The 27057-nt window shown below is 46.5% G+C and overlaps 1 protein-coding gene across 27 annotated transcripts in view; it reads right to left on the bottom strand.

The window, feature by feature from the left end:
- Positions 1–354: 354 nt before the first annotated feature.
- The window catches only part of Pkp4 (plakophilin 4), a 194356-nt gene continuing 167653 nt past the window's right edge, over positions 355–27057 (bottom strand). For 24 of the 27 annotated variants that reach the window (NM_001362993.1, NM_001362995.1, NM_001362998.1 and 21 more), the window contains 11 exons: positions 20629–20812; positions 17859–17976; positions 16650–16841; positions 16306–16479; positions 13317–13467; positions 10567–10762; positions 7756–7840; positions 7519–7636; positions 4938–5066; positions 3225–3298; positions 355–1357 (listed from right to left, as the gene is read on the bottom strand). In NM_001362993.1, coding sequence (NP_001349922.1) covers positions 1112–1357; positions 3225–3298; positions 4938–5066; positions 7519–7636; positions 7756–7840; positions 10567–10762; positions 13317–13467; positions 16306–16479; positions 16650–16841; positions 17859–17976; positions 20629–20812 — 1667 coding nt within the window. In that variant the 3' untranslated portion in view covers positions 355–1111. The remainder of the gene's footprint in view (positions 1358–3224; positions 3299–4937; positions 5067–7518; positions 7637–7755; positions 7841–10566; positions 10763–13316; positions 13468–16305; positions 16480–16649; positions 16842–17858; positions 17977–20628; positions 20813–27057) is intronic. The other 3 variants (NM_175464.2, NM_001362991.1, XM_006499175.4) reach the window with 2 other exon arrangements.

The following is a 27057-nucleotide window of genomic DNA, read 5'->3' as shown; positions in this document are numbered from 1 at the left end:
ATTATTTAGAATCAGTTTTGCTTTATAGCACTGATGCCAAGCAAGCGAATGCCCAACTGTTCATATGTAATTACCGAGTTCTAAAAGTAAGTGGCCCTTGCCAATACGATACGGCCAGCATGCCAGATGTGATTTCCCTTAGGTGAAAAGAGATGACTGAGACAAGGCAAAACCTGCTAAAATTGTCCCATGTACCAAATGAAATGATGATAATAAAAAAGCAACCAAGAACTACACATGCTAAGGTATGTAGAAGAGCCACTCTGGCTTCCTGGTCCAGTGTGGCCCACCTCACAAGGGACTTACTAAATCTGTTTCCATGATCGCACCCAGAAGAACTGCAAGAACACATTCTCCAGGATGAAATTTCCACATTTATTATTCTTCCATGTGCATAGAAAATGGCAGTGAAGTGTCCTGTGAGGGGGATGAGCATGGCGCTGCTGTCACGCTGGCCTTTGTGCTTCCGGAGTTCACTACTCACTGAAAACAGAGGGCGTCAGAGTTTGTTGTCAACTGCGAACAGTTCCCGGGCGGGTTTCCCGCTTGGGCTTTAAGCTGTCAGTTCTTCAAATCTCTTTTCAAATGACACACTGCATTACAATTGATGGCACTTAACCAATGTGGCATTTCCATATTTACACCAACAGAAGGAATTTTTACAAGACATAATAGCATACAATCTTGACATTTAGTAATAGCAATAAAACATGAAGGGCATCCATTTTATTATTATTTTTTCTGTACAAACTATCTGAACATAACTTTATTCACATTAAAAAAATCATCTGTCATTTGATTTGACCTACACATACCCATCTCATCTCACCCACGTCTCAAGCCTCCCAGCACGTCACCCACACCTTCACCACTAGACTCTACAAGTAATTAGATCTAACACCTACACAGCGCGTACAAAGTCCTCTCCCAAGGGTTTCCTCACTTCCCTGAAAATTCCTCAAAAAAAGAAAAAACAAACAAACAAACCAAAACCTCTTCACTCATCCCTTCCATTTCACTTTCACGGTCACCATCATCAGCAAGACGGACTTCCCCTCAATCCAAACAGAGTCAGAAGGAAAGCGCCCCTCAGCAGGCAGCCGTCTTGATGCTACACCCAGGAGTCCGGGGACCCAGGGTACTGTTCGGCTCTATAAGAAGGTCGTTTAGTGGAATAAAAGTCTACATAATTCGTGGTTGATTTCAGTCCGTACTGCGTTGAGTAATCAGTAGAAGCTGGGAAGTGAACTCGGTCATCACAATAAGGGTCTTCATAGCTTCGAGGAGACTGCAGGTACAGTCTGTATGCATCCAAGGTCTTCCTGGTGGAGTCATCTTGATAGTACAGCTGCTGATGCTGTTGGCAGGATGGAAAGGCAAATGAGTGAGAGCAATTTAAAAACACACATTTCAACAACACTGATGTGGGCTTCCTGCCTCACAATTTAAAGCACTTTGTGGGCTAAAGGGGGGAGGAAGCTGTTTCAGGTGCACAAATGTTTGCTCACTGCAGGGGTGGACTTTCAGTTATGTTTACAGGCAAGCTGGCTTTGTTTGCTCAAGTCTGTCCCGGGGCCTCAGGAGAGTTTAGGTCCTCAGCAGAGTTGGCAGAGGCAGCTTTTGCTCAGGGAAGTTAAGCATATCCTAGACGTATTTGAGGGCAGGGGATCTGGTTTTAGATATTTCAGATGACCGTAATTAGAGGATTGTATTTTAAAACATTTACTTCTTGGATGAGGGTTTGAAGCCACCACTCAATCTTAAGAGATAACATGGTTTGATGGATTCTGCTATACAGTGTGGTACTACAGGATGAGCCGTCAAGGCAGGAAGATGACAAAAATCAGCAGAGACAGCCAGGGATATACAGAGAAACCCTGTCTCAAAAAACCAAAAAAAAAAAAAAAAAAAAAAAAAAAAAAAAAGCTGGGCGGTGGGTGGCACATGCCTTTAATTCCAGCACTTGGGAGGCAGAGGCAGGTGGATTTCTGAGTTTGAGGCCAGCCTGGTCTACAGAGTGAGTTCAAGGACAGCCAGGGCTATACAAAGAAACCCTGTCTCAAAAAACCAAAAAAAAAAAAAAAAAAAAAAAAAACCACCAACCAACCCAAATCAGCAGAGACTTGGAGCAAATGATTCTAGAGTGGAGCCAGGGCCGCTAAATTCTTCTGAAGGAAGCAAAACATCACACGTGTGTAGCCACACAGGGCACCTGGTCCTGGCTCCTTCTGTTCTGTCTTAGCTTTGACCTCATCATGATGCCCTCAAATGATCAGTTTTTATGCTGTTTGCAGCCTCCACCCCCACCCCCCAGTAAGACATTAACATTTACCACATAGGGACTGGCATCTCACTTAGACTCACTCTAATGTCGCTGGTGTTTTGGAGTGAAAACACTGCTTAACTAACTTTACCTCCTCTTTCAAAGGTAGAGTTAGATTTGTCTTGACTTAAAAAAAGCAGCAGCTGGGTGCGGATTACGCCTGTAATTCTGACCTCTCCCCAGGGTCAAAGGAGGGCCATGTTAGCTCAAGTCTGAGGCCCAGTCAAAATCAAGACCAGCTCAAACACTAGAGCATGCAGTGTAAGTAATGTGGGAGATTCTTTCTCTTTCCTAGCTAAAGAAAGATTATGGTTTAGTGTGTGTGTGTGTGTGTGTGGGGGGGGGGGTGGGTCTCAGAACATTCTTATTTGGAAGGCCACACTACAGTTTTGGCTGGGAAACCCTAATTGTTTTGTGGTTGAGACAGTGTGGCAGGAAGGTCCTGGTTGGTAGGTCAAGGCCCACCAGGAAGCAGAGTCTGGGGACTGGGAGGACAAGGCCCTCATTTACATGGGCAGCAGACTTGGGGATGAGGAGGAAGTCTTGGTGATGGAGCACGAAGTGTAAAAAGAGCTGTGAGATCAGAGTGGGGGCTGTGCTCACCAACCTCGCCTCATCCAAGATGGAAGACACTTCACAGGTTAACAGAGAAGGGGGTGGGGAGAGTGGGAGAGGGAAACTACTGGATAAAGGGCATGCACCAGAGGTCTCTCAGAATCCCCCTCAGAGGCATGCAGTCTCAGAAGCACTGATGGAAACTATTTATCTAAACCATGCACGCGGCATGGCTGAGGAGCCAAGATCCTCAGGGGACACCCCTGGCTCGGGCCCTGCATTGAGGCCCAGCTCTCACTGCGCGACTGCTAACCAGCCTTCTGTACCAACAATGTTACAAATTCACCTGTAGCCGTCTATTTTGTTCTCTTGCTGGTGAGGAATAGGAACTGATGTATATTGGTGAAGGTTTGCTGGAGCCTGTAAGAAAATATTTTATTAAATTAAAACTAATGCTTATTACACTGGCCTACGAGGTTGTGTGGGTGGGTCCTTCCTTCCCTAGCACCAGCTCAGGCAGAAGGGCAGCGGCCCAGGTTCCCTGGATCTGTGATGGTTAGCAGCAAAGCCAGGCCATGTGTGTGTGGCAGGCAGCAAGACGCTGTGAATGCAGAGCCCTCCTAGAGAGGGCCCATCTCAAGCTCTGCTCAGCCTCAGGGATGTCTGTAGTTGGCTTTGAGCAGTAGTGCGGCTCCCTGTGCTGAGGTGAGTGATGATCGCCATTTTTCCAGACCCCTGAGCCACAGTGTGAGTCAGAGAGATGGGAAATGCAGCGTTAGAATGAACCTCGTGCCTCCGAGCAGCTGTGAGTCAGTTCGGAGGACAGGCAGAGGCATGTTCAAAGCAGTGGGGCTACACAGGGGCACAGTCTTGGGTCTGCCATAGCTAAGTATGTTGTAAATAGAAGAGAAATTGGTAATTCGGCAACTGTCCTCAAAGAGTCGAGAGCAGACTCCTGATGACGTCACTACTCTCCCTTGCATTCCTGCTAAAACCAGCAAAGGCTTTATTTATTTATTTTTTAACAAGGAAAATAAGGCATACTCCAAGCAAATTAAGTCTATTGAAACAAGCAGAGATAAAGGGTGCATGCTCGAGAGGCGGTCTGTACAGCGAAGCCGGCTGCTGCAGACCTGAAGCTGCCTGCACTTCAGCCTGTGTGTGTGTGTTCCCTTTTGCACAGAGCTTGCTATTAGAAATGTAGCATCTGCAATTTTCTGAGCTATTAATTGCCATGGTAACAATAGTCAATTAGTAAATAGCCCTGCAAAATCACAGTTTCAAAGACAACAGCACAACTCAGACTCCTCCCCCTGCTGCAGTTAAGCTGCCGGCAGCTCTCGCTTATTTCCTTTTAATAAATAGGTTATTTGCCATCTCTTTTCTTTTCTTTCTTGTTGAAGAAAACATACTTTTTCTTTTGCAGTAGCTCATGGCTTCTTTGGAACCTCAGGAGTAGTTTTAATCCCTAAATCTTTGAGAGTGGACCAACTATGTTTTGGGCTAGCAACATTAAAATATTTTTCATGCATATCTTTCTGAACAGGATATAAAAGTATTAACACTATAATAATATTTTTGTTCTTAAAGGTAGTCACACTTGAGGACTATCATATGATATATTCTACAATCCACTCAAACTCTTTTCCCCCAAGGGACTAGACTGTTATCAGTCAGTGTGAACTTAGAGCTGAACCAGTCTGGAGAGTACTTGTAACTCAGGAGAAGCCACATGGGACCCTCACTTCTGATGTACAAGGGACTCTTGCCAGAGCAGAAGGGGGACAAGAGCAAAGGGATTGGAACCCGGGGCAGCCAGAAATGATCACCAGAGCTAAGCCCTCTCTTTAATTTGTGGTCATCGTATAACTATATTAGCTCGATTTATTTAAGACAAGCAGAGAGGGCAACAATCCTGACAGCAGCGGAGAAGGAATGGGGTGGTTTGCTGCTACGACCGAGCTGACATAAGCATAGGCTTGTTCCCAGGACACTGGCTGAGCCACCCAGAGAGGTGACTCCTTCAGGTATCACATCACACACCCAACTGGCATCTTACCAGGGTACAGGCCTTTATGTGTGGTGTCCCCTTGGCTATTGTAATACTGCATAGGTGGCTGGGTCCTATCGTATTCAGAGCGAGGCTCTCTGATTCCTAACAGTGCTGGTGAGGAAGAGGTGCTGCCAACTGAAGGGAGAGGCAAAGGAAGGAGAGGGGAAAAGAGAGAAATCAGATTGTCAGCAAATCTGGAAAGTGCTCCAGGAAAACAAAGGCTATTTATTAGCAATGCCACAGTAAAACCGGCTCTGAGAGGTGTTGAGGACAAAGAGCAGCCAGACCCCAGGACCATGAACACACCCTACATTCCTATCCCAGCAAGGGTGACACCTGGGCCCACAGCCGAGCTGTAGCAAGCAGCCAGCTCTAGAAGCCCAGGGTAGGGGGTGGCAGGCAGCAGGCAGCAGGGATCCAGGGACTTGACCCACCTTGGAACCATCTAGAGTAACTTAAGAGCCATGCAAGAGTTATTTCTATTTTGTGGTCATAGTTTAGCTGCTTATAAACTATCTGCCATCGTTTATGTACAGATGTTTGGTAGCAGGTTTTATAGTGTGTTTTAATTTCTGGCCTGGTCTAGTGTGTCTAGAAGTGCCCAGTAAATAACACTTATGCTTCTCTACGGTGATCTATTGTCAGGAGATCATGTGAACCCGGTGTCCCCGGTGACTTCTGATGCTAGCCTGGGCCACACAGCTGATAATGACTAGCCATGACTAGCCATCTACTCCTGGGTCCCCTTTTGGACAATTATTATTATTATTTTTAAAACTTTGGCCAGGAAGGTAATGTGAGGTGTTTCTTTCCCCATTAACAGTCTGGTCTGTAATAATAATAACCAGAGGCCATATCTTTACCCAATTCACTTGAAAGCAGTGGTTCTCCAGCCTTGGCCCTGTTGCTTTGCACAGCCACGCCTTCTGAGGGCCCTGGCAGGGCAGTTCTTTTCTTGTGCTGTTGGGTGGGCGGGCTGAGCATGCGTATCTGTGTGTCTGTGTCACTTCCAGCTCACTTCTGGGAAGATGGCAGGACAGAAGACAGCAGCTTCCCTTTGTGAAGACACTAAGGAGGCAGGGGACATGCTTATAAGCACATCCCTCCTCAGTGCCAAGTGACGAGGGTCGGCCCTTAGACAGCTGGGAGACAGGAGCGACACACATCTTCCCTCTAAGTGGAACACAGAGGGCTACCTAGCACCAGGGCGGGGCCACCAGCACTTCTGCTTGAGGTCCCAGTGGCAAATCCATTGCACAGTAGCTGTGTGCTGATCTGTTTGAAACGACTCTGTGCTTGCACTGAAGGCCCATGGCTGGCAGCCACCCACCTCTCCTGTTCCCCCTGACGGGCATGCTGAATATTTTCATAAAAGGATGTATGCAAAACCAAGCAGAATTCTTGATGAATAACACAGCTCGTAATTTTAAACCAAGACATATATATCTGTTATACACAGTAGGTGTAAACAAGGTTTTAAAAAAAAAAAAAAGAAAGAAAAGAAATCATCAAATAAAGCAGACAGCGGTTAACTCCTAGCACAAACACAGACATCCAATTCCGTGGCGGGAGCCCCTGGGCATGGGCATCAGTCTTTTTGTCCACATTTGTCCACATGAGCAATAGGACTGTCAGAAACTGCACCGCTGTCTACAGCAGATAATATATGTGTCAGAACGTGGGATTTAAGCCAAATCAAAGTAAGAAGCGTCATTTTTCCTGCTTCATGCAGGTAAGAATTAAGTTTACAGGACTGTTTGACTCGGCAGTCATAGCATGAAGCATTCGGCTGAGCTCTGCAAATGAGTGGGTGGAGCAGTTGCCAAGCGTCTCAGCTGAACATCCAAGGAACTTTCTAGAAGGCCACATCAGGGTGGCTGGTTGGGTGGTGTAAGGGTGTGGGGGTGCGGGTCTGCAAAGCAGCCAGGCGACTGGGAGGTGCCACTGCAAAGCTCCAATGACCTATGTTCTAGAAGCCTGTTCCTAAGAAGTTTCACCAAGAAAACTAAGGAAAAACCAACACCAAAACCAAACAAAACTCCACACAAAGCAGCAGCAGCAGCTCCTTAGGAGGAGACTTAAAACTTATGCAAAGCTGGCAGAGAGGACATTCCTAGTCAGCCAGTACATCTTCAATGACTCCCCACCTCCCAGGACTCTGCATCAGGTTACTGGTCCAACTGGTCAGATACAATGCCAGGGCCCCTTCCCCAATGTGGGGAAGCAGCATTCAGGTGGGGGCTGGCCCTGGAGGCTTTTCTTTTCTTTTTTTAATGCACTGCAGCTGATGTAAGCAGTTTTTTCTTTCCAAATGAAAGATAGTGGCTGTTTACAACAGCGTGCGACTCTGAAAGCATGCTCTCAGATAGATGGGCAGAGCTGAAGTGACATGCTTAATCTGCTCGTGTGTGTGTGTGTGTGTGTGCGCGTGTGCGTGTGTGCGCGCGTGTGTGTGTGTGTGTGTGTGCGCGTGTGCGTGTGTGTGTGCGCGTGTGTGTGTGTGTGTGCGCGTGTGCGTGTGTGTGCGCGCTCGCGTGTGTGTGCGCGCGCGCACATACAATCTTTTGTCATACAAACGCACACTGACCTGACTGAATGATGGGCGACATCTGTTGGTTGGTGGTGGACAGAGAAGGGTGTGATTTGAATCGGTCTCGCTCTAGCGTGGACACAGGTGTAATAAAATGGTTCTGATTCCACCCATCCTGTGGAGTTAAAAGAGACAGCTCAAAATGAAAACCAGCACTTAACTGCAATTAGGAACTCGGGCTATGAGGATCGCTCATCAGGCCATGAGCCGCAGCTACCCTTGGGTGTTTGTTACCTTTTTGTAAATGCTCCGGAGGTCCCGGTACTGCCATAATGTATTCAAGACCTGGGCTGCCGCCTTCACCACTTTCAGAGAGGATCTAGGGAGAGATGCGGTTTAATGAAGACACAGGTAGCATGGAGAGACTCAGGCTGCAAACCAGCAGCCAAAGGAGCAGGATGGAGGCTACCAGATTCTGTGGGCAGAACCAGAATCCTGGGAAAGGCAAGAGTGCCCTCTAACCTTTGCAGCACACAAGAAGCCCCTGAAAGCAGCCACTCACACCTCTGATTTCTCCCATCCCATCTCCTCTTCAATTCACAGCCTCTGTATGACTGTCGTATCCGATGGTCAGGCCTCAAGCTTGTTCTACCCGAGTAAGCAGGGCTTCTGACTCCAGCCTAACTCTCGTCATCTCCTTCCGTTTGGATTCCAAGTTACCACATGCTCCCGGGTTCTGGCTGCTCCTTTCTGCGTTTATTTTGGGGTCCTAATCTCCCTGATACCTGTCAACCTTCACTTCTATAAATGAGCCATTTAAATGCTGACTGACCGCCCAGGTATATTTTTCCAGTTTGAGTATTGGCCTTGTACCTCTCTCCTGTTGACCTACCACACTCATGCACGCGCGCACACACACACACACACACACACACACACACTCACTGGATGTTTAATAGTTATCCCCACGCACCCAAGTCCAGAGCAAACTCAGGACGGTCCTCCCATAAGCTTCCCTGCCTAGATGTGGCCTCTTGGACAACCACTTTGGCGTCATTCACAATCCTCTCCTCTCCTGCCGCTCACTCATTAGTAAAACCTGTTGAATTGCTTTTCAACCCCATCAGCAATGCTGCTGACGTCACCGCAGCCACTGCACCCTAGCCTTCAGTGTGCGTGTGGGAAACTGGCCATGGTACTCCTCTGCTCACTGCTCTCCAGAGGCTCTGGTGTCATTCAGAGACTGAGAACCGACTATAAGGTCCTACTGCTTCTCGGTCCTATTGCTCCCCCAAACTCCCTTTCTTCCTCCTGCACCATGTTCTGCTTTTCCTCGCCCGCCCGGCAGCCTCTTGCTGGACTCTGCTCACATGCTTCTGCCCCAGAGGGGCGCAGTTTCCTCCCGCCCTCATCCCACACACTTCCTCCCTCAGGTCAGCTTCCTGCCATCACCAGGAGGCCTTCCCTGACACTTCTCCTTCCCTGACATGCTTGCCGCATTCTCTGCGTTTGTCATCTGTGCCTGTGAGTGCCATCTGCCAGGCTCTGCTGCTGTTACTCATTGGGCGCCTTGTCTGCCTCAGCCCTGGAGCACTGTTTTGTGCTCCACTCACTGCTGTAAGCCTGTACCGGGACAGCACGCGGACATGCAGTGAGTGGAGCACAAAACAGCAGAGGCAGGGCAGGTAGCTTACTCTTGTAATCCTAGAACTCAGTAGACTGAGTTGGGAGGACTGCTATGAATTTTGAGACCAGCCCGGGCTACACAGTGAGCCCGGGCTACACGATGGGGCCTTATTTGAAAGAGAAAAAAAAATAATCAAAACAAACAAATATACTGTATGCATTTGTTACTAATGAAAATTTAAAAATACAATAAATAAAAACGCCGATGTGCTACGCTGTCTATGCTGACAGCTGGGGCTTCTCGTGGGTAAGGTGATGGCTTTTTGCACTGTTTCTATACTTTAAGAATTCCTTCAGTGGTATCAACTGGAAAGACTTGAAGAGCTGTAATGTCAAACTCAGCATTGGCATTCAGCTGATTAATAAATTGTCCTTATGCATGTACCAGGACCAAGCTTTTGTTGTTAAGGATACAACAGCAGATAAGGGACAAAGTCCCAGGACCTTGGGAGTGAGATGCTAGCAGACAACTCAAAACAGTCAGTGCCAGGGAGAACTTAGTGGGAACTGTGTATGCGCGCGCGAGCGCGGGCATGGGAGAGCGCGGGCATGGGAGAGCGCTGCTGACCTACGTTTTGAAGAAGGTACTTGGCATTCCCAGTTCCATTTCGCTGATCTGACACTAAGGCAGATTTAGTCACAGCTGCAGCCCCGCGACAAGAAACCTCTATTTTGCTACGATCTTCTCTGCCCACTGGTGCTGCTTCATCTTTTACTGTCGTCCAAAAGCAAAGGGACTGAGCCCAGAGCACTCACGCGGAGTGCTGGTTTTCATGCTCTCTGGGCACTTGGCAGCAGAATCAATCTCAAAAGTGAGGATTTAAAGACATTCTTGCAGAATAGGCTGTAGGCATGGAACAGAGCCCAAACTGCAAAGGCGACAGTGGCCCTAAGATTGTCACCACCCTGGTGCTTTTGGTTCTTCTAGGAGCGGACATGAACAAATGTAGCTTTAGGGATGGTTACAGCCTGGACACCTGAGTCTCTCCAACATTCCTAAGTACAAGTCCTAACTCAAAGCGGCAGTGCTGGGAGGGGCAGCCTTTGAGAAGAGTCACCTGGAAGAGACTGTTCCATGTGAGGGCAAAGCTCACTCTCTCTAAGACCGGAAAGGGACTTAGACCAGACATAAAATCTGTTGGGACCTTGATCCTGGATTTCACAGGTGCCACAATTGTGGGAAATAAACTTCTATTGTTCATAAGCTCCCTAGCCCACAGTATTTTGTTACAGTAACCTCAGAGGACAGAGTGAAGGAGTGAGGCACACTATAATAAAGGAAATGCCCGCATATGACAAAAAGCAGCCCACACCATTACAAGTCTTAGCTGGTGTAGACAACATGTGAGAAACAGAAATAAATCCCCGCTTCCGGCATGGCTCCTTCTCTCACCCCAGGCCCCAGGCCCTCACACTTGCCTGTCTCCTCTGCCTTTGGTTATGTTCACCAGCTTCTCTATACCTCCCGAGTCGGCCAGAGCTTTGGCATTCTCCATGTTTTTGCTGGTGACCTCGTGCAGAGCACAGCAGATGGCTGCCACGGTTTCATCGGACAGGATGCTGGGGCCGTTGCCACCTGGAAGCCTGTTCACCAGGTCTCGCATGGCGTATTTACCTGCCGGGTGCACACGACTAGGGTCATCGTTTCACAGGCATCAGCTTTTTATCACTGTTGTTGAAAATCCTTATAATAGGAAGGCTTTTACAAAACAAAACTTCATGACTCCTTTATAAAACACTACTGTCACTTGCTGAAAGAAATATAAATCAGTGTATAGAAGTGCTCAGAGGAGTGGACTGGCTGCGGTCCGTACTCTGCAGTCATGTCTGTAATGAAGGCTTAGGGCAGAAATGCTCTTCTTAATTCCAGTGTATCAAAATGCAATTGCCACTCAAAGCTTTTCACAAAACTTATCTTTGAATCTGGACTAACCAAGGTTGTCAAAAATACTTTTCATTAAGTCTTTCTGGGTCTAGTCTGTCGAGTCACCTATGAACAGTCCCGTACTTGAACAAAGCTGAAGGTTCTGTTGGCTGATCTGTTATCAGCAGTTAACTATTGTTTCCTTAAAAGATACAAGGAAAAAAATCTTCTACTGAAACTGCAGGTTTATTATCTCGAGGAGGCTCAGTGAGGTGCCGGCTGAGGCAGGCTCAGCAAGGGAAGCAATTCTTTATAAACACCCAACTTCCCCTACTCCTCTCCAAACAGGTTATCTCTAGCTTTTTCAATTCCAATTACCAAGTGACAATGTGGGATAAATGTACTACAAACAACAGAAATTAAGGCCAAAGTAAATATTTTCTTAGGCCGCGCTAGCCAGGGCTCCCATCAGAGCAGGGTCTATGTGCAGCGGTGACTGTGTCTTTATCATAGGCAAAGCTTGGGTAGAGCAGAGGTGGCTGGGAGCGCGGAACAGTGGTGACGCTGGAAGCCTACTGGATAAATGTAGCTCCTGAGCTTGGGGACAATCAGCTCTGGTGACTCTGATCACTCACAGACGGTCAGAATGTGCGATGACATTCGACTAGTCAGGGCTACAGACGGCCAGAATGTATGATGACATGCGACTAGTTAGGTCTTTTTTTCTTTTTTGGAGTAGAAACACTCTGAGTATATATCTTTTCATAAGAAACTCTGAATATGGATATAACTTCCAAGTCTCAATAGGACTGCTCTGAAAGAAGTATGGGACCTGGGCAGGGGCCACAGAGAGGCTCAGTGAGACTCCCTTTCTTGGGGGATGATCTGCCTCAAAAGAAAGGAAGCATTCATCTGGACAATAATAATTGAAAGTGGCATTTCTGCCAACCAAGGTGCGACAGCCTTGTCTTTGTCACATTACTCCATTTAATGTTTAGTTTCTCCTTTAGTAGTGGGACTTGGCTTGACCTGAGGGTCTTGTGAGTGCTATATAAGCAGTCCACCATGATGCTAACCTGTAGCTCTCCTTTTATCTTGAGATGGGTCTCACTCCTGCAGATTGACTTGAACCTACTCTGTAGGCCAGGCTGGCTTTGAACTCGTCTGCTTCAGCCTCCTAAGTAGTTGTGATTACTGGCTTGCTCCACCAGGCCAGGATCATGGCTAATCTTAAAGCTAAATAATACTCTCATTCTCGCTAATGTTTTTCTCTTACCCCTCCCTCTTTCTATTATTTTATTATGTTTTAATATAATTGTATTATGTATGTGTATATGTATAATTGTATTTTAATATAAGTTGGGTCCAAACTCACACAAATCCATAAAATAACATGCATCCCCACGTCATCAGCCATGGGGCTGGCATGGAGTGTTAACAGATGTAGGGTATTTCCTCATTTCTTATTTCCTCTAACAGTGACCCTGTTACCAGCTTCCTTTCAGAACCTGGAGGGAGCTCCGATTTCCACCCAGAAGCAGTAGGCTATAGAGGACACTCTGAGTCATGAGCTCAGTGAGCAGCAGGTTCAGGATAGAGGGTCCAGCCCCCAGAGTGTCTCTCCTCTTCCTGTTACCATCAAAGTGGGATAGGGCTGCCTGGAGAGCAGCAAGCCGCATGGCGCGCAAAGCATGGGCAGTCTCATTCTTGGCTCTTTGCCTGTGCTGATGTATGGACTGTGACACAGGAGCAAAGGCCTAACACATAGTGCACAGGTGGCCTAGTCCTTACCTCATCCCCAACCTGACCTGGTCTTGGGATGGACATAGATGACAGCGGTTTGTCCCTGGGGTGAGCACTCACACAGACCTGGGAGGGAAAGCTACCCAGGGCTCAGATGGTTTCTTTTTGTGACTTAAAAGATGATAGTATTGGTGGATGAGCAGATATGAGCACAAATACTGGAAAAGGAAACGAAAGTGTTTTCTTGCTCTTGCTGCTCAGGATGTAACTTCTCTTAGGGACTGGAGATACCAAACTCATCATCTAGTGGCGCTGTCACATATGCCTGACCTCACTGGAGATCCCTGGCTTCTCTGGAAGTTTACCTTCACAGGTCCATGTTTAATTAATGAGCCTGCCTCTTGTTGAAGAAGACTAGTCGAAAAGCTGGGAATCCAAATATGCAAAGAAAGGAGGAGCAGGCTCAGCTGTAGACACTTTTAAAGGGCATACATTAATAAATCAAGAGTTCTGCAGCTGCCACGGTTGCTTCTCTTGCAGCATTGCTGTCACCAGTACGCACCTATGAGCTCCTTGTTGCGAACGTCCAGCGCCATGTTCCTCAAGGCAGTGGCCACAGAAGAGACAACTCTGTCATTATCCATCCTTAGAAGCTCGACAAGGATAGGAAGCCCTTTTTCCTTCCGGACAGCTGCCCGGATGTATGCTGCAAACTGGTGAGAAAATGAGGCCTTAGTGAGTAAGACGTAGCATTTCACTCTCATGCGCTGCTGCAATCTACAGAGATAAACTAATAAATTAAATGTTTTCTGTCCAGTGGAGATTAAATCAGTGGTGCCACTGTTCGGGAGATAGATAGGCTGGGACGGCTGATTTAAAAAGAAATCCCTCAAAGCCTGAAGATCTCAAGCCACCACCTGTCAGATTTCTGTGCAGGACGCAAAGGGAGCGATTACTCTTCCTCTCAGATATATACACATGAGTAAGGAAGGCGCCTTCCCAGTTGGCCCCACACTGGTCCAGAGGCTAGGAGGATGACAGAGACAGACTCTTACACACATTAGAGGGGAGCCTGGCTTCCCTGGGTTACTTATTTTTTAGCACACACAGCAACAATATTGAGAGTTTGGTAACCAGACCAAAAAAACAAAAAACAAACAAAAAAAAACCAAACCAAAACAAACAAAAAAAAAACTGCTGAAAAAAATTCCTTTACTTGGAAGAAAGGGATTTCTCCACAGACACAGGCATGATAACGCATACCCAGAGCAAAGCATGCTTGGATGCAAGATATATCCTCAGTCAACATTAGCTGGCTACACGCTGTGCACCACGAGAACGCAGTACTGAGTTATTACCGAAGAAACAACAACAAGGTAATGTTACAGAATAAAGCAGGAAAAGTCAAAGAAGTTGCCCAAGTAATGTCTGATATCTTCCTACTGTGGACAAAGCATGAGGACAGAGACCCATTAGCTCTCTGAGACTGCTGTTAATGTTAAAATATGTGACTGACTGCCCAGTTTCTTGAATTCTAACAGATTATGTTAATAATATACATGAAAGGAAAAAAATGCCTTTTCAAGATACAATTAACATTCACTGCATGAAATGATAGATTTTTAACTTCCAAATCAAATGAAATCCACAGGGAGGAGATACAGTACCAGGCTCACTACTGCAGAAAGCACTGGGGTAGTGCGCAGCTTCCTGAAGCTGCAGGACACATGGCTTCCTAGTTCCCTTGGAGACTGCCAGGCCAACCCAGCAAGCCTTTCCCCCAGCTGCCCCTCTACTGTGTGTGTGTATACACACACATGAAATATACTTCTTATGTGTATGATTATATATATTTATATAAATTTATAATATATAATATATACAAATAGAATCACACACATAAGAAATATGTCTCTTAGTTTTTAGTTATGTGTATCTGTGTATGCACATGTGAGCACCCAAAGTGGCCAGAGGGCGTCAGAGTCCTTAGAGCTACAGTTAAAGGCAGCTGAGGGCTGTCTGGTGTGGTGCAGGAAACCGGACTCCTGTCCTCCTCAAGGACAGAGAGCTTTCTTAAGCGCTAGGCCATCTCCTCAGCCGCAAGGATCTGAGAATCTGAGCTACTATTGCTGGTACTGAAAATTACTTAACTACGTTTGTACTTTACATCAGCATCCTGATCCCGGGATTTAAATTCTACAAAACTCAATCACGTGTGTCTCAATTATTACACTTTTAACCATCAGGTGATTCTTTGGCTACAAAACAAATACTTATAAGCCAGGAGCTGTCTTCAGTCCTTGTCGTTGATAATTTTGCTCAGTGCTGTCAATCACCTGGGCACATTATTCATTTCCCCCACAGATGAAGTTGCTGAGGTCAGGGCTCCTCCACGTTGGCTCACAGGAGCTGGGATTCTTGTGAATTTAGTCAGCCCTAGCACTAAGCTGTTAGAACTTCAGACACAGTAAATGAATAACCACATTGCTTAGGTAACATCAGGCCACAAGAACTTGTACAGATTCTCTGTCAGTCACCTGAGTGAAATGTGTACACCCATGTCTCCTAACAGAGCTCAGTCATGGAGAATCCAGTCCCAAAGAGCCTTATTTTGGGTGGAGTGGGATGAGGAGCCAAAACAAGAGTCACCCATTTGTCAGAAAGTTTCTGGTGACTGAAACTGTATCACACAAGGACTGTCTGGGAAAAGTGAAAGATGGCATCTAAAGTTTTAAGAAACTTTGCTTCCGATTGTGGTAATGACAGGAAACCATTTTCATGTTCACAGGGTTGCACATGTATAAAAAGGCAAAACTTCCTATGCTTTGAAGGAGCCTGAGAAAAGTAGGGTATTCCCACGAGCACTGCCAGACCCCAACTTTCAGAACCAGGTCCCCATCTTCTTTCATTATGATGTGGCACTGGCTCCTTCTGGGAAGCCCAGCCTCTAGTTTTTCTTATCCTCACCCCCTGTAAAGCCACAGAAGTAACCCAACAGTGTCCGCACTGGCTTGTCTTTGTTATTTAGCTGCCGAAAACCTCAGAGTCCCCTTGTCTGTGGGTCAGGCCTCATTCCTGAAGCTCAGCGTCCAGCCGCTCTGTCTGGTCCTGTCGGCTTTGCCTCAGAGCAGCCTGCTGAGCCCAGAGTCCTTTCCTACCACAAGGCCTGTTCCCTCCTGTCTGTTCTTCTTGCCCATCAGCTCCTCCTCTCCACCCCAGCCTTAGGCCCTGGTGGCTGAGCTCGGTTCATCCTGCAGGGGCCTTCAACTCCCTTCCCCCTTTTCCCTGCCAGCCCACCCTAGAAGTCGGTTTCCAGGATCACACAGCACCGACCCAGTGGATACTATAACACTTGCGCATCAACCTCAGATTCTCAGGGAAGGAACTTCATCATATTCATTTTAGGGTGCCCAGAGTGGCATCTTGTCTCCTCCCCAGACCGCATAACTCCCTTTTATGGACAAACTCTATAAACAAGTGTGTCCTTTTCCCACTGTGGCTGACCCGACCACAAAGACAGACAGAAATGTGTATAGGAGGAAACATCTCACCTTCCAGTTGCCAGCAGAGAGGTTCTGCAGGGATCCGGCAGAGCCTTCCAAGGTGGCAGGGTTGGAACTTTCTGCTAACAGAGTCAGGTACGGCTTTACCACTGATGGATGCCACAGCATCTCGACTCCCTTGGGGGACTTGGACAGTCCAGGGATAGGCCCGACTCCATCCCACTGAAAGACAGATGGCACAGGCTGAGGGGAAAGGAAACGGGTAAGCCCTCTGGCTGCTACTCATGCATTTTGCTGGACTGGGTTTTAGCTAAATAGCGATAATCTTTTCTGCCAAATTACAGCTTTTCACTCTCTAACAAGTAAAACGGTAGAGAAAAGGAAATGCTAACTTGGTCCTCTTGTGGCGTTCTCTTTTTCTTTTTCTTCTTCTTTCCCCAGCAGCTTGGTTCCGAGTCTTTGCTGGGAGACTCTTTTCCTAGTAAGTCATCTAGCTCGTTCAGTCCGAGCAGCCGGGCCTGAGGGACTTCCAGCTCCAGCCGGTATGACAGGTTCCTCAGGGTACACACACAGTTCTCCACTGTCTGAAACCCAACACAGTGTGTAATTAAAAACATCACATGAGACGACTCGGCACTGCACACACCAACAGGAAGTAAATGGAGAACGTGAAGGAAATACTGCTGACTTAGAATGTGACGTCTAAGGGGAGGAGAACTGCTCTCCAGTCTTGAGGGCCAGGGTGCAGCTGTGAAGCGTGGACTGGCTTTACACTAAGATCCACCAGGCCTGTTCAGTGCCACACGGCACTGGAGATGCTGAGGCCTCCCACGACTTCCCATCCTCCATCCCAGTACTTCCTTCTCCCTTCCCGGAAGCAGCCCTATCGCCAGGTCTTACCTCTGCTGCCCCTCTATTTCCTGTCTCCCTTCTCTGAGGAATGCCCTAATCTTTCTGTTGACATTTTGTCTTTTGCATCTGTTTTTCCATACTTTAAATCTTTAATTGGGGCTGGGGGGGGGCACAACTGTCATTCCAACTCCGATGTCTAAAGTCACGGTTAGAGTTGCCCCACCTGGCAAGTCCTCCTTCCCAACTTGCTTGTTTCTCTCAATGTCATCTGCAGGTCTTGTTTAATGAGCTCAACTAAAAACGTGGCTGTTTCTTTGGAGACACCCCCCCCCCATCCCCAGCAGGTGACTAGTTATTTTTTTCTCTCTCAGACTCATTATTGTGACCCAAGATCTACCAATGGCTTCTCCTAGCCCAGCCTAGCCCAACACCACACGGGCACACACCTTGGGACTCCTGATACTCAGCTTGGACTTGCGGTCTTTCCCAGCCCCTGGGGCAGAATTCGCTAGAATGTCACAAGAGGAAACAGGAGGGTGCAGAGAAACTGGGGTGGGGCTGAGATGGGGCAGTGGCTAAGACTAGGAAGAGAGCTCAGGGCTGTCACCTGGAAACCACACAGATCCGGGACCCATGTGAGGTCCTTCACCCATGGTTCCAGGCCTGTTGCATTGCCACATCATGCCCAACTTGTGCTGTTGAGCGAGCACTCACTCTGTTTTGCGGTGAGCAGCTGGGAGGGTACTGACCTTGCTGTCGTAGTCAGAAGTGTTCACACACGTGTGGATCACATACAACAGCGAGTCCACCAGCCCCTCGCAGGAGCGCATTTGTTTTCGTGCTTCCTCCCCGGCAGAGCTGAGGTTCCTGGATGGACAGAAATATGTGGGAGCTGCGGAGCTGAACAACTTACCCTTCAGCCATGCAGCCTGACTTTAACGATCCCTGAGAATGGGAGCAGAGAGCAGCCATTGAAAGGTGGCTTGAGATATACCCCATATGCCACTCTACCCTTTGTTCACTGAGCTAGCCCATTCCTTTAACGTGACTAGTCATTCTCTCTCCTGAAACCCAACCTTCAGTTGAGTAGCTTCTGTGCTGGTTCAGGTATAGGCTGTGGTGGTAATTCTTGGCCGCCAGCCTGACTACATCTGGAATTACTAAAAGCCAAATCGCTGGGCACACCTGTGAGGGATTTTGTCTTGACTTAATCATTTGAAGTGGGAAGACCCACTTTTAATCTGGATCTTTGAGGTGGGAAGACTAGCCTTTAATCCAGGCCACACCTGCAGGCAGCCTGTATAATGGACACGGAAGGAGGTTCTCTGTCTCTGCCTGCTTGTTCTCACGCTTGCTAGCAACTTTTTGGGATTCTAGCTATACTAAAGATCATCTGAGGCACCCAGCCTCATGAACTGGATTATATAAGTTCTATAAATTATAGTAAATTCTAATAAATCCCACATATATATGAGTATGTGTTTATATATAATACTATATTATAGATCCCATAAATATATTAAAGATTACATACACACACACAGACACACAGACACACACCCCACACTTCATTCTTTAAGTTCTGTTCCTCTAGGAGAACTCTAACACATAGTCTTTAAATGATCACCACAGATTCACCAATAACTCTTACGTCACTATTATCTTCTCTGGTGCCTACTGCCATCTTCCTGTTCCCTATTTGTATCTTCCTCACAGCTGGAGCCCAGCTCACCTTATTCCACCCTGGTTTTACAAAAGTGACATTTACCAAGGATTATAGCAGGGTTGTACCCCGGTCTGGGTACTCACTGCCTAACTGGGTAGCTGAGGAGGAGGCGGCTCACACTTCCCTGGCTCCAGGGTGGAGGGTGGGGTGCTGCTTCCCGCTGAGCACAGGCCACATGAGTGGACCCACTCAGGTCTGCTCACCTGAGTGCAAGGACCTGCTGCTTTCTTGGCTCTTCACTCCCACCCATTCCCAGACAAGGGCCTTGAGTCACAGTGCAGAGGGCTTGGGAGCTGTAGCCCAGGCTATCCCCCTGTGGCTCAAGCTCTCTGCCCCAGAGGTGTTCAGATGCCTTGTTTTTGTTTTCCGTTCAGGACTAGGACTTGAACTCGAGGCCCTGTGCACGACAGCACTGTCACATCTGTTCTGCAGACAAAGCCACTAAAGCTCATGGTTGAACTGGGGAGCAGGGCCTTCCCTGTCATTCTGCCAAAGCTCCTGCTTCATATGCCTTGAGCAAGAGGCAGGGGACAGGGTCAGATGTGAGTGGGTGTGTAAAAGTTACTTCTATTCTTCTGAAGTAATTGTCTCCGAGGCTTACTGCCTCAGTCTGCTAACCTGGGCCTACTCCTGGAAGCTTCTAGCCTCTGTACAGTCTAATCTAGGCCTAGAAATGTTTTCAGTGTCTGAGACTTAATGCTGAATAGGCTCACCCTTTCTTATTCTTTCTGATCGCTGACTGGTTGGTTCAACTCAGCCATTCTGGTTCAAAACTGCTTTCCATGCTAACTGATTCAATCTGGTTTCTCTCTTTGCCTCTTCTGAATTGCTTTGCTTGACCCGCAAGCTAACTCTAACAATTTGTTCTAATCTGACTGCGGTCTTAACCTGTGCCTAGCTTGTTCTCTCTTCTACCTGTCTCTGTAAAGTTCTCCCAATAAAACTGCCTCCTCTCCTCTTTTTCTCTCTCTGTGTTAAGTAGCTTCTCTTTCTTCTTCATGTGAGAAGTTGGGTGCATCTTATTCTGTCAAACCTTTCTCTGATTTGTCACTTTGTCTGCCACTCAATTAGACATCACTTTCAATCATGGGTGCTTCCTTATGCAAACTAACTTTACCTTCATTGTTTGGGACTAAGGTGTGTGCTAAGGGCTAAGCCATACCCATCGCAACTAGAAAGTTTTTTTTATTCCCCCAGGAGATAATACACACGGTGTGATCAAATACCCTGTAACTCTGGTAAGCAAATAAGGAATTGTTCCACAAACGTATAAGGAGAACCACAGATTTTCTATGTTAAAGGTAATAATGACTAAGGGAGCAGCATTGGGCTGACTTATTTATAGACCTCAAAAGCAACAGCTGTTGAAATCACAGGACCCTTCACATCCTGAACTTCAAGGACCATAACCGGAGTTGAAACAAAAACAAGGCTACATCAGACCTGCAGTAAGTATGTGATAATCAGAAAAACAAACAAACAAACAAACAAACAAATAAATAAACAAAACACCACTACAGGAGAAACTGTTGGAACTGCCACAGTGCCCTCAGCCAACTGGGCCTTTCTGAATAATTTACAACAGTTATATACAAACATGCAAGACAGTTGCCTTGGGGCCACCAGTCTGTGCTCACAGTGTCTCCTCACACAGTAACAAAGTCTATAACCCTAAGCTATGAAGGAGAGCCTCCACCTTTGGGGGGATGCTAGCCAGACAGCTCCTTCCACAGTCCACTGACTTATGACACACATTCTTTAATCACGTAATTAACTGGGAGGGAAGCACTTACCTCAGGCAACCTGTTGTGTTCCGAAGAACCAGTGAGGTCTGAAATTTAATTTTATGATCATCATCAAAGGAAGAGTTATTCCAACCAGAATGTGGAACTATCACAGTGTTGGTTAAGGTTGAGAGCGCGTCTCGAATGATTGTCATCTTTACAGCATCACACGAAGATAGATTCCAAAGAACCCCTGAAAGAGAAAGTTCAAGCAAGATTTATCAGAGATCCTGCATCTTTAAGACAGGAACCAACACATGAGCCCTAACTTACAGCAACCCGATCTGCCTTTAGAATGTATGAGTTAGACAAAATTTCCTTTCCTGGCATATTTTCACTCTGTTAGCAGGAAGGCCGGCTTCAGCCATTGCCCGAGTGTTGTATAGTGTATTTTCCTATAGTCACCAACAGCACAGTGTATTTTCCTATAGTCACCAACAGCACAGTGTATTTTCCTATAGTCACCAACAGCACAGTGTATTTTCCTATAGTCACCAACAGCACAGTGTGTTTTCCTATAGTCACCAACAGCACAGTGTGTTTTCCTATAGTCACCAACAGCACAGTGTGTTTTCCTATTGTCACCAACAGCACAGTGTATTTTCCTATAGTCACCAACAGCACAGTGTGTTTTCCTATAGTCACCAACAGCACAGTGTGTTTTCCTATAGTCACCAACAGCACAGTGTGTTTTCCTATAGTCACCAACAGCACAGTGTATTTTCCTATAGTCACCAACAGCACAGTGTATTTTCCTATAGTCACCAACAGCATAGTGTATTTTCCTATAGTCACCAACAGCATGGGGGTGCTGTATTTGCTTCACTTTCCTATTTAAAGTTTACACATTTTATCTTTTCTTTGACGAGCTTTATTGCTATGTGTTTGAAGACCGTAAGTGACTGCTGTTCCCTTTAGATACAGGAGAAAGGAATAAGTGACACGTGTTAACTTATTGCCGTAACTCTGTGATTTATACAGAAATGGGTTCACGTCTGAGATGCCATCTACTCCAGTGGCGCTTTCACATCAACTCGCTTTTTGAAGTAGGAGGAAGGAGGTGGAGTGGGGGGCATGGCTGCCTTTCTTTGCCTCCCAGTCTCTCGGAGCCCCACACTCCTGTTGTGTTTGTGATAAGGTGCTTCAGCAAGTCATCAGCACTGGACACGTGTGGCCTGTGGAGAGAAGGGGCTGGCAGAGTCTGCCTTTGCCCATGGGGGTGTGGTGGGTCTCTGAATATAAGTGCTGTGACCAAGAAAAGCACTGGGCCAGTCAAGACCGAACACTGCTGCTCCAGATGCTGTGACCCAGGGAGCCAGGCTGGAGCATGGGTGAGTAGCCCTTCTCTGACTGCAAAGCATAGGTGGGAGGTAGAGAGCTCTGTATCTGTGGGAGGAGAGGAGAAAGCAATGGACAGCCAGACTGTTTAAAAAAACAGAAGACCCTGACTCTATGCCCAAGGGCTGCCTTCCCTGGCCATTCTGAGACTAGAAATGTGTTTAGTAATGGAGACTGAGGCTGTGTACTGTCCCCAACCTGTGCTCTGCCAGGTCTCTGCCTGTTCTCCTCTCTCACTTGGCCTTGATTTTTAGACCTCATTGATTTGGTTTCTCAGCCTCCTTCCCCAAGGACTTTCACCCTTAGTCTTTCCCACCCACTACAAGCACAGCCTCTAAGGACTTTATCATTTGTGGTGCCTGTCTATTTGGACCTAGGCTAGTTGTCCTTTAAGGAGGGTGGATATGGTATAAAGGGGGGAGCTAGACAATTCAGAATCAGAGGTAAAGGCTTTGTTTCTGAAAGCTGATTCTTCTCACGATGACCTCTGTTTACATAGACACAAGGTCCCATTGAGAACTTTGCACGTATGTGCATATGTGCTTAGGAGTAGGACTTAACTCTACCGTCAGACTTTCTTGTTTAAGGAGTGCTTCCAGGCAATGGTTGGGCACCAGTTTGCCGGTTGGGTTTGGCCAGACTGCCTTAGGGGCAGTTAGGAAAGAAGTGAACATGCTATCTTTGCTCCATAATGGCCATCACTGCCTGTTTCTGTTTCCCATGCAAGACATTAGCTGAACATTTCTTAGGCAGAAGCACTGGAAGACAATGATAGACAAGAAAAGAGAGCTAACTCTTGGTTGGTCTGTCCTGACCAAGGAACAAGAGAAAGGAGGAAGTCAGGAGAGTGGGTTGAGGCATAGCAGGCTTCCTGCTAATGAAGTCATCACATGCAGCCTATCGTGCCAGTGTGACTACCCAGGAGCAGGAGCCAGCCAGTGGCAGCATATAGCTAGCTCACCGGCCACTGGTGGGGAAAACATTATTACCTGAAAGCACCCCTGCTGACAATTCGGAGGCGTGTGATTCCTAACATGACTGCTGCAATTCTCTTTCTGCCAAAGCCTTTCATGTTCACTTCACAAAACAGAACTCTTGGGGACAGCTTCATTTTCCAATAAGCTACTTTCTTCATCAAAGAATAAATGCAGTGCAGTCAAGTAAAATGCAAGGCAAGGCTTATGCAAAGCAACACCCACCACATCAGAGGCTGTAAGTATAACTACCCAGAAGGACAGGTGCCCTTCATTATACATAGGTGGGGTGGGGTGGGGGATTTATCCAGGACAGGCAGATAGATGTTCAGGTTCCTTGGGATAAATGGCTTGTGTAGTATCTGCATATAACCTATGCTCACTGTCTACTGTCAACTCTGTATGTATTAGCATACATACCTAATGCAATGTAAATACTATGAGAATATTTGTCATACTGTGATTTGTATTTGAATTTCTCTGCTGAATTGGTGTCCCTTGAATACGGTTCCTGTTTGCAGGTGACACTGTGGATCCATCTTACAGACAGGAAGCTAGCTCTTTATCTCCACAAGACTCTAAGCAGCCTGCTCCGGAAACTTCCGTAGAAATCACAACCAAAGAAAGAGGGTTCAGGAGGAGAAATTATCCGATCCTGGCTCCCTTGTTTTTGTTGTTTCTGTCTTCATTCCTGGCTTTCCCTCAGCTGTACTCCTGGCAACAGCCTATTTTTCATACTTGAAAAGTCTCCTGATTTTTAAAAAAAATGAACTAGAATTTTCCTTCTTCTCTCTAAGGATTCTGAGTAGCAGGTAGACTGGCATGTCGTTCTACAGTTCATCAGCAATCAGCTTGGGACTGGACACCAGATAAGTGCCCTCAAATCAACATGAGCAGACGACATCATCATCATCTGATTCATGGTGGCTTCATTCCCCCGGTGCCTAGAGCCAAGATGCCCCAACTCAATTAACTTTGCCACTTGATTACTTTATCCGTGCAGAGATGGATTTCCTTAAAAGCAGATGAACGTTTATACTTCTAAACTGAATTTGAATTTCATTAGGCATGTGTGGGCAGCTATCTAACTATCCGTTCCTTTTCACGTTTTGTTACACATGTGCAGGATTGTCAGTACTGGCATATACTTGCTGATAGATCCATTCTATCTCCCGTGTCTGTTTATAAATCTCCCCTTTGTTTTTTGCCTACCAGCTTAGAGAACAGACTGTGACTTTTCTCGAAGCAACATTCAAGTGCGCCTTTAAGGCCCACAAATGCACAGAAAGGGCCAAACAGAGCTGCAGAGCTTTCGGCAGAATCTGCTGTTGTATATCTGCTGCCGCCCTTCCCACTGGTACTGCCATCTGGCTCTAATGCTCAGAATCAGAAGGAAGGGCTCTGCCACGAATGCCCACCCCTCAGACTGCAAGGCCGACAGGATGGGCTGTGGAAAGAAGAAACGTCAACTTGTTTTGAGACGTGCAACCCTCCAGTAGATGAGCTAATTATGCTATCTTTGGATCAAATGATCAACTGGAGTGATTTATTGGTCATAAAATCAGTCTACCAGTGAGACTGAGTCTTTCATTTCTACAACCAGAATAGAAGACAGCAGCTCCCAGATGTATCAAGACTTATCAGAATGCCAAGAGCTGTGAGCCTGGTATTCTCCGTCAGCAAGGGGAGCCTCCAGCTATAACATCTGGATATAAAATTCCCTTCAAAATTATGAAATGGCATGTTCCATTACCCCCTTGTTCCCCGCCCCCTCCACAAAAAGTTAAAAGTAAGCTATAATTTAGTTTAGGAGGCTGGAGGTTTTATTTATTTTGAAGCAATTAGCTCTCTGTTTTGAGGCCCGAGATTTTACATATACAAATGAATTGAGAAGGTATTAGGGATTTCCGTGTGGATTCTAGAAAATGCTGCTGCTTCTCTATCTCAGAAAAAAGTACAGATAATCATGAGTAAGCAATAAGCAAAAGGAAATGCCACCACGGGAGATGAAAGTTTGTTTTCTTCACAAAGAATGAACAAAGTAATTAAAATACCATTCCACATAAATCCTGCACTGCAGCCTGCTGAAAGCGCTCGAGTTTAAAGCCCGCTGTATAACTAATCTAATGCCCAATTGATAGTTTTGTATTCACACTGGAAGCTGATTTTGCTGATTAATTAAAGTAATAACAACTACTTGAAAGTACATATTTAAAAGGACATTAAAAACCAAATAACATTTAAAAAGTTCTTTCATTGGCAGCGGGAATACTTAACAGCCGACAAACGTGTTTCTCTCTCAGACAGAAAGGGCCATTTTAAGCCATTTAATGTTTATATTGTATTCAGTTTATGCTCTTTCCAAATTATCAAAAATCAAGCCCGTGCACACACTGCCAGAGGAATACGCCCAAGGAGACCCAGTGGCTGCTACAAACCACTGTTCCTTCCCGTGAGCCCGCACCATCCCAGTGTGTCTTGTTCATTTCCGCAGGGCTGGAATCTGAACTGACAGTGACCAGCTAGGCCAGCGCTCTGGTCTGAGCCATGTTCCCAGCCAGTTCCTTCCTGATGTCCTTGGTCAGCTCCTTTCTCAGGATGCCCACAAGGTAACAGAACCGCCCCAGCCTCTGGGGTATGAGGAACGTCAGAGGAGCAGAGGATGACGGTAAATTATCTTCCTGTCCTGGGGCTGAGAATATCCTGAGCCAGCGGATATGCTTTGCTGGTTTTAATAGGACTGATATCCACAGGCTCAAAGGGAGCGACACTATTAGAAGGTGTGGCCTTGCTGGAAGTGTTTCACTGTGGATGACTGCTGAGGTTTCAAATGCTCGAGCCAGGCCCCATGTCTCTCTCTCCTTGCTGCCTGTCAATCTGTCAGCTGCCTGTCCAGCACCTTGTCTGCCTGCTTGCTGCCATGCTTCTCACCACACTGACAATGGATTAAACCTCTGAACTGTAAGCCAGCACCAATTAAATGCTTTCCGTTATAAAATTTGCTGTCATGGTGTCTCTTCGCAGCAATATGGACCCTAAGATAGTGGCCATGCTTCTGCTGCTTAGCCTAGACCCTGCTCTCATTCTGACAACACTGCATCCATGGACTTAGGAGAACATGGCGCTGTCACGCACACCCATCCTGAAAGCATTGCTGAAAAACACTGGAAACCATATAGTACAAACACCATGGGGTGTACAGCATTGTGTATACCCACACGGTGCTGATACCCGGCTAGGAAGGTGGGTGGGTGTGTGGTCTCTAATCCAGGACCACAGCCTGCTCTGAGAATGTCCTCACTATTATTCTCCAGCTAGCTTTCAGCTGAGGTACTCAGAACCTGCGACAGCCTCGTCTGCCTCTCTTCTGCGGCTGTCCCTGAAGGTCTTCCCTTTGCTCTGTGGCTCTGACTTTTGGGAAAACAGTATTAACAAGATGCTATGGTGACTACACTTTGCCACAGTATGGCCACCTGCTACTGCCTGCCAGTCTTAAATCTACAAACCATAAAACCTTCGACTTTTTAAACTTATACCATCTCCTCTCAACCACTATATAGGCTGAGTATTATAAAAGCCCCAAATCTGAGATAGTTTAGTAAAGTGCAAATATTTTTAAAAATCTAGTAAATTCTTTAATTTGAAGTACTCAGGATCTCTAGAATTCCAGGAAAGGGATATTCAACTTATATAGACCTGTGCTGTCTAGTACTATAGCTATCAGCTACACGAGGCTAACTAAGTAAACACTCCAAATGTGGCTAGTCCTGACTGAATTGTATAAAACATACACTAGATTATTATTGGTATAGAATCTATGCAAAATACCTCATAATTGATTAAAATGATCATCTTCTAACCACTGGATTAAATAAAATACATTATTAAAGTTAATTCCACTGTCTTTGGTTTCGTCCTTTCTTAAGACGAGCATTGGAAGACTTAGATGTATGCAGTTCCCATGACATTTTCGTGTTGAGTGCTGGTAGGCTCCAGGGTGAGCTGTATGCTCTCAGGAGGCCTTATGACAAACATGAACACAGCGTGAACACGGCATTTGCTGGAACACCACACCCCGCCCCCACAAATCCACAAAGCACGGTAGGTACCATTTGTCACCAGGGAA

Source organism: Mus musculus, chromosome 2 (genome assembly GCF_000001635.26).
Source record: "Mus musculus strain C57BL/6J chromosome 2, GRCm38.p6 C57BL/6J".
Lineage (NCBI taxonomy): Eukaryota > Metazoa > Chordata > Mammalia > Rodentia > Muridae > Mus > Mus musculus.
This window is presented reverse-complemented; position numbering and strand designations above follow the sequence as displayed.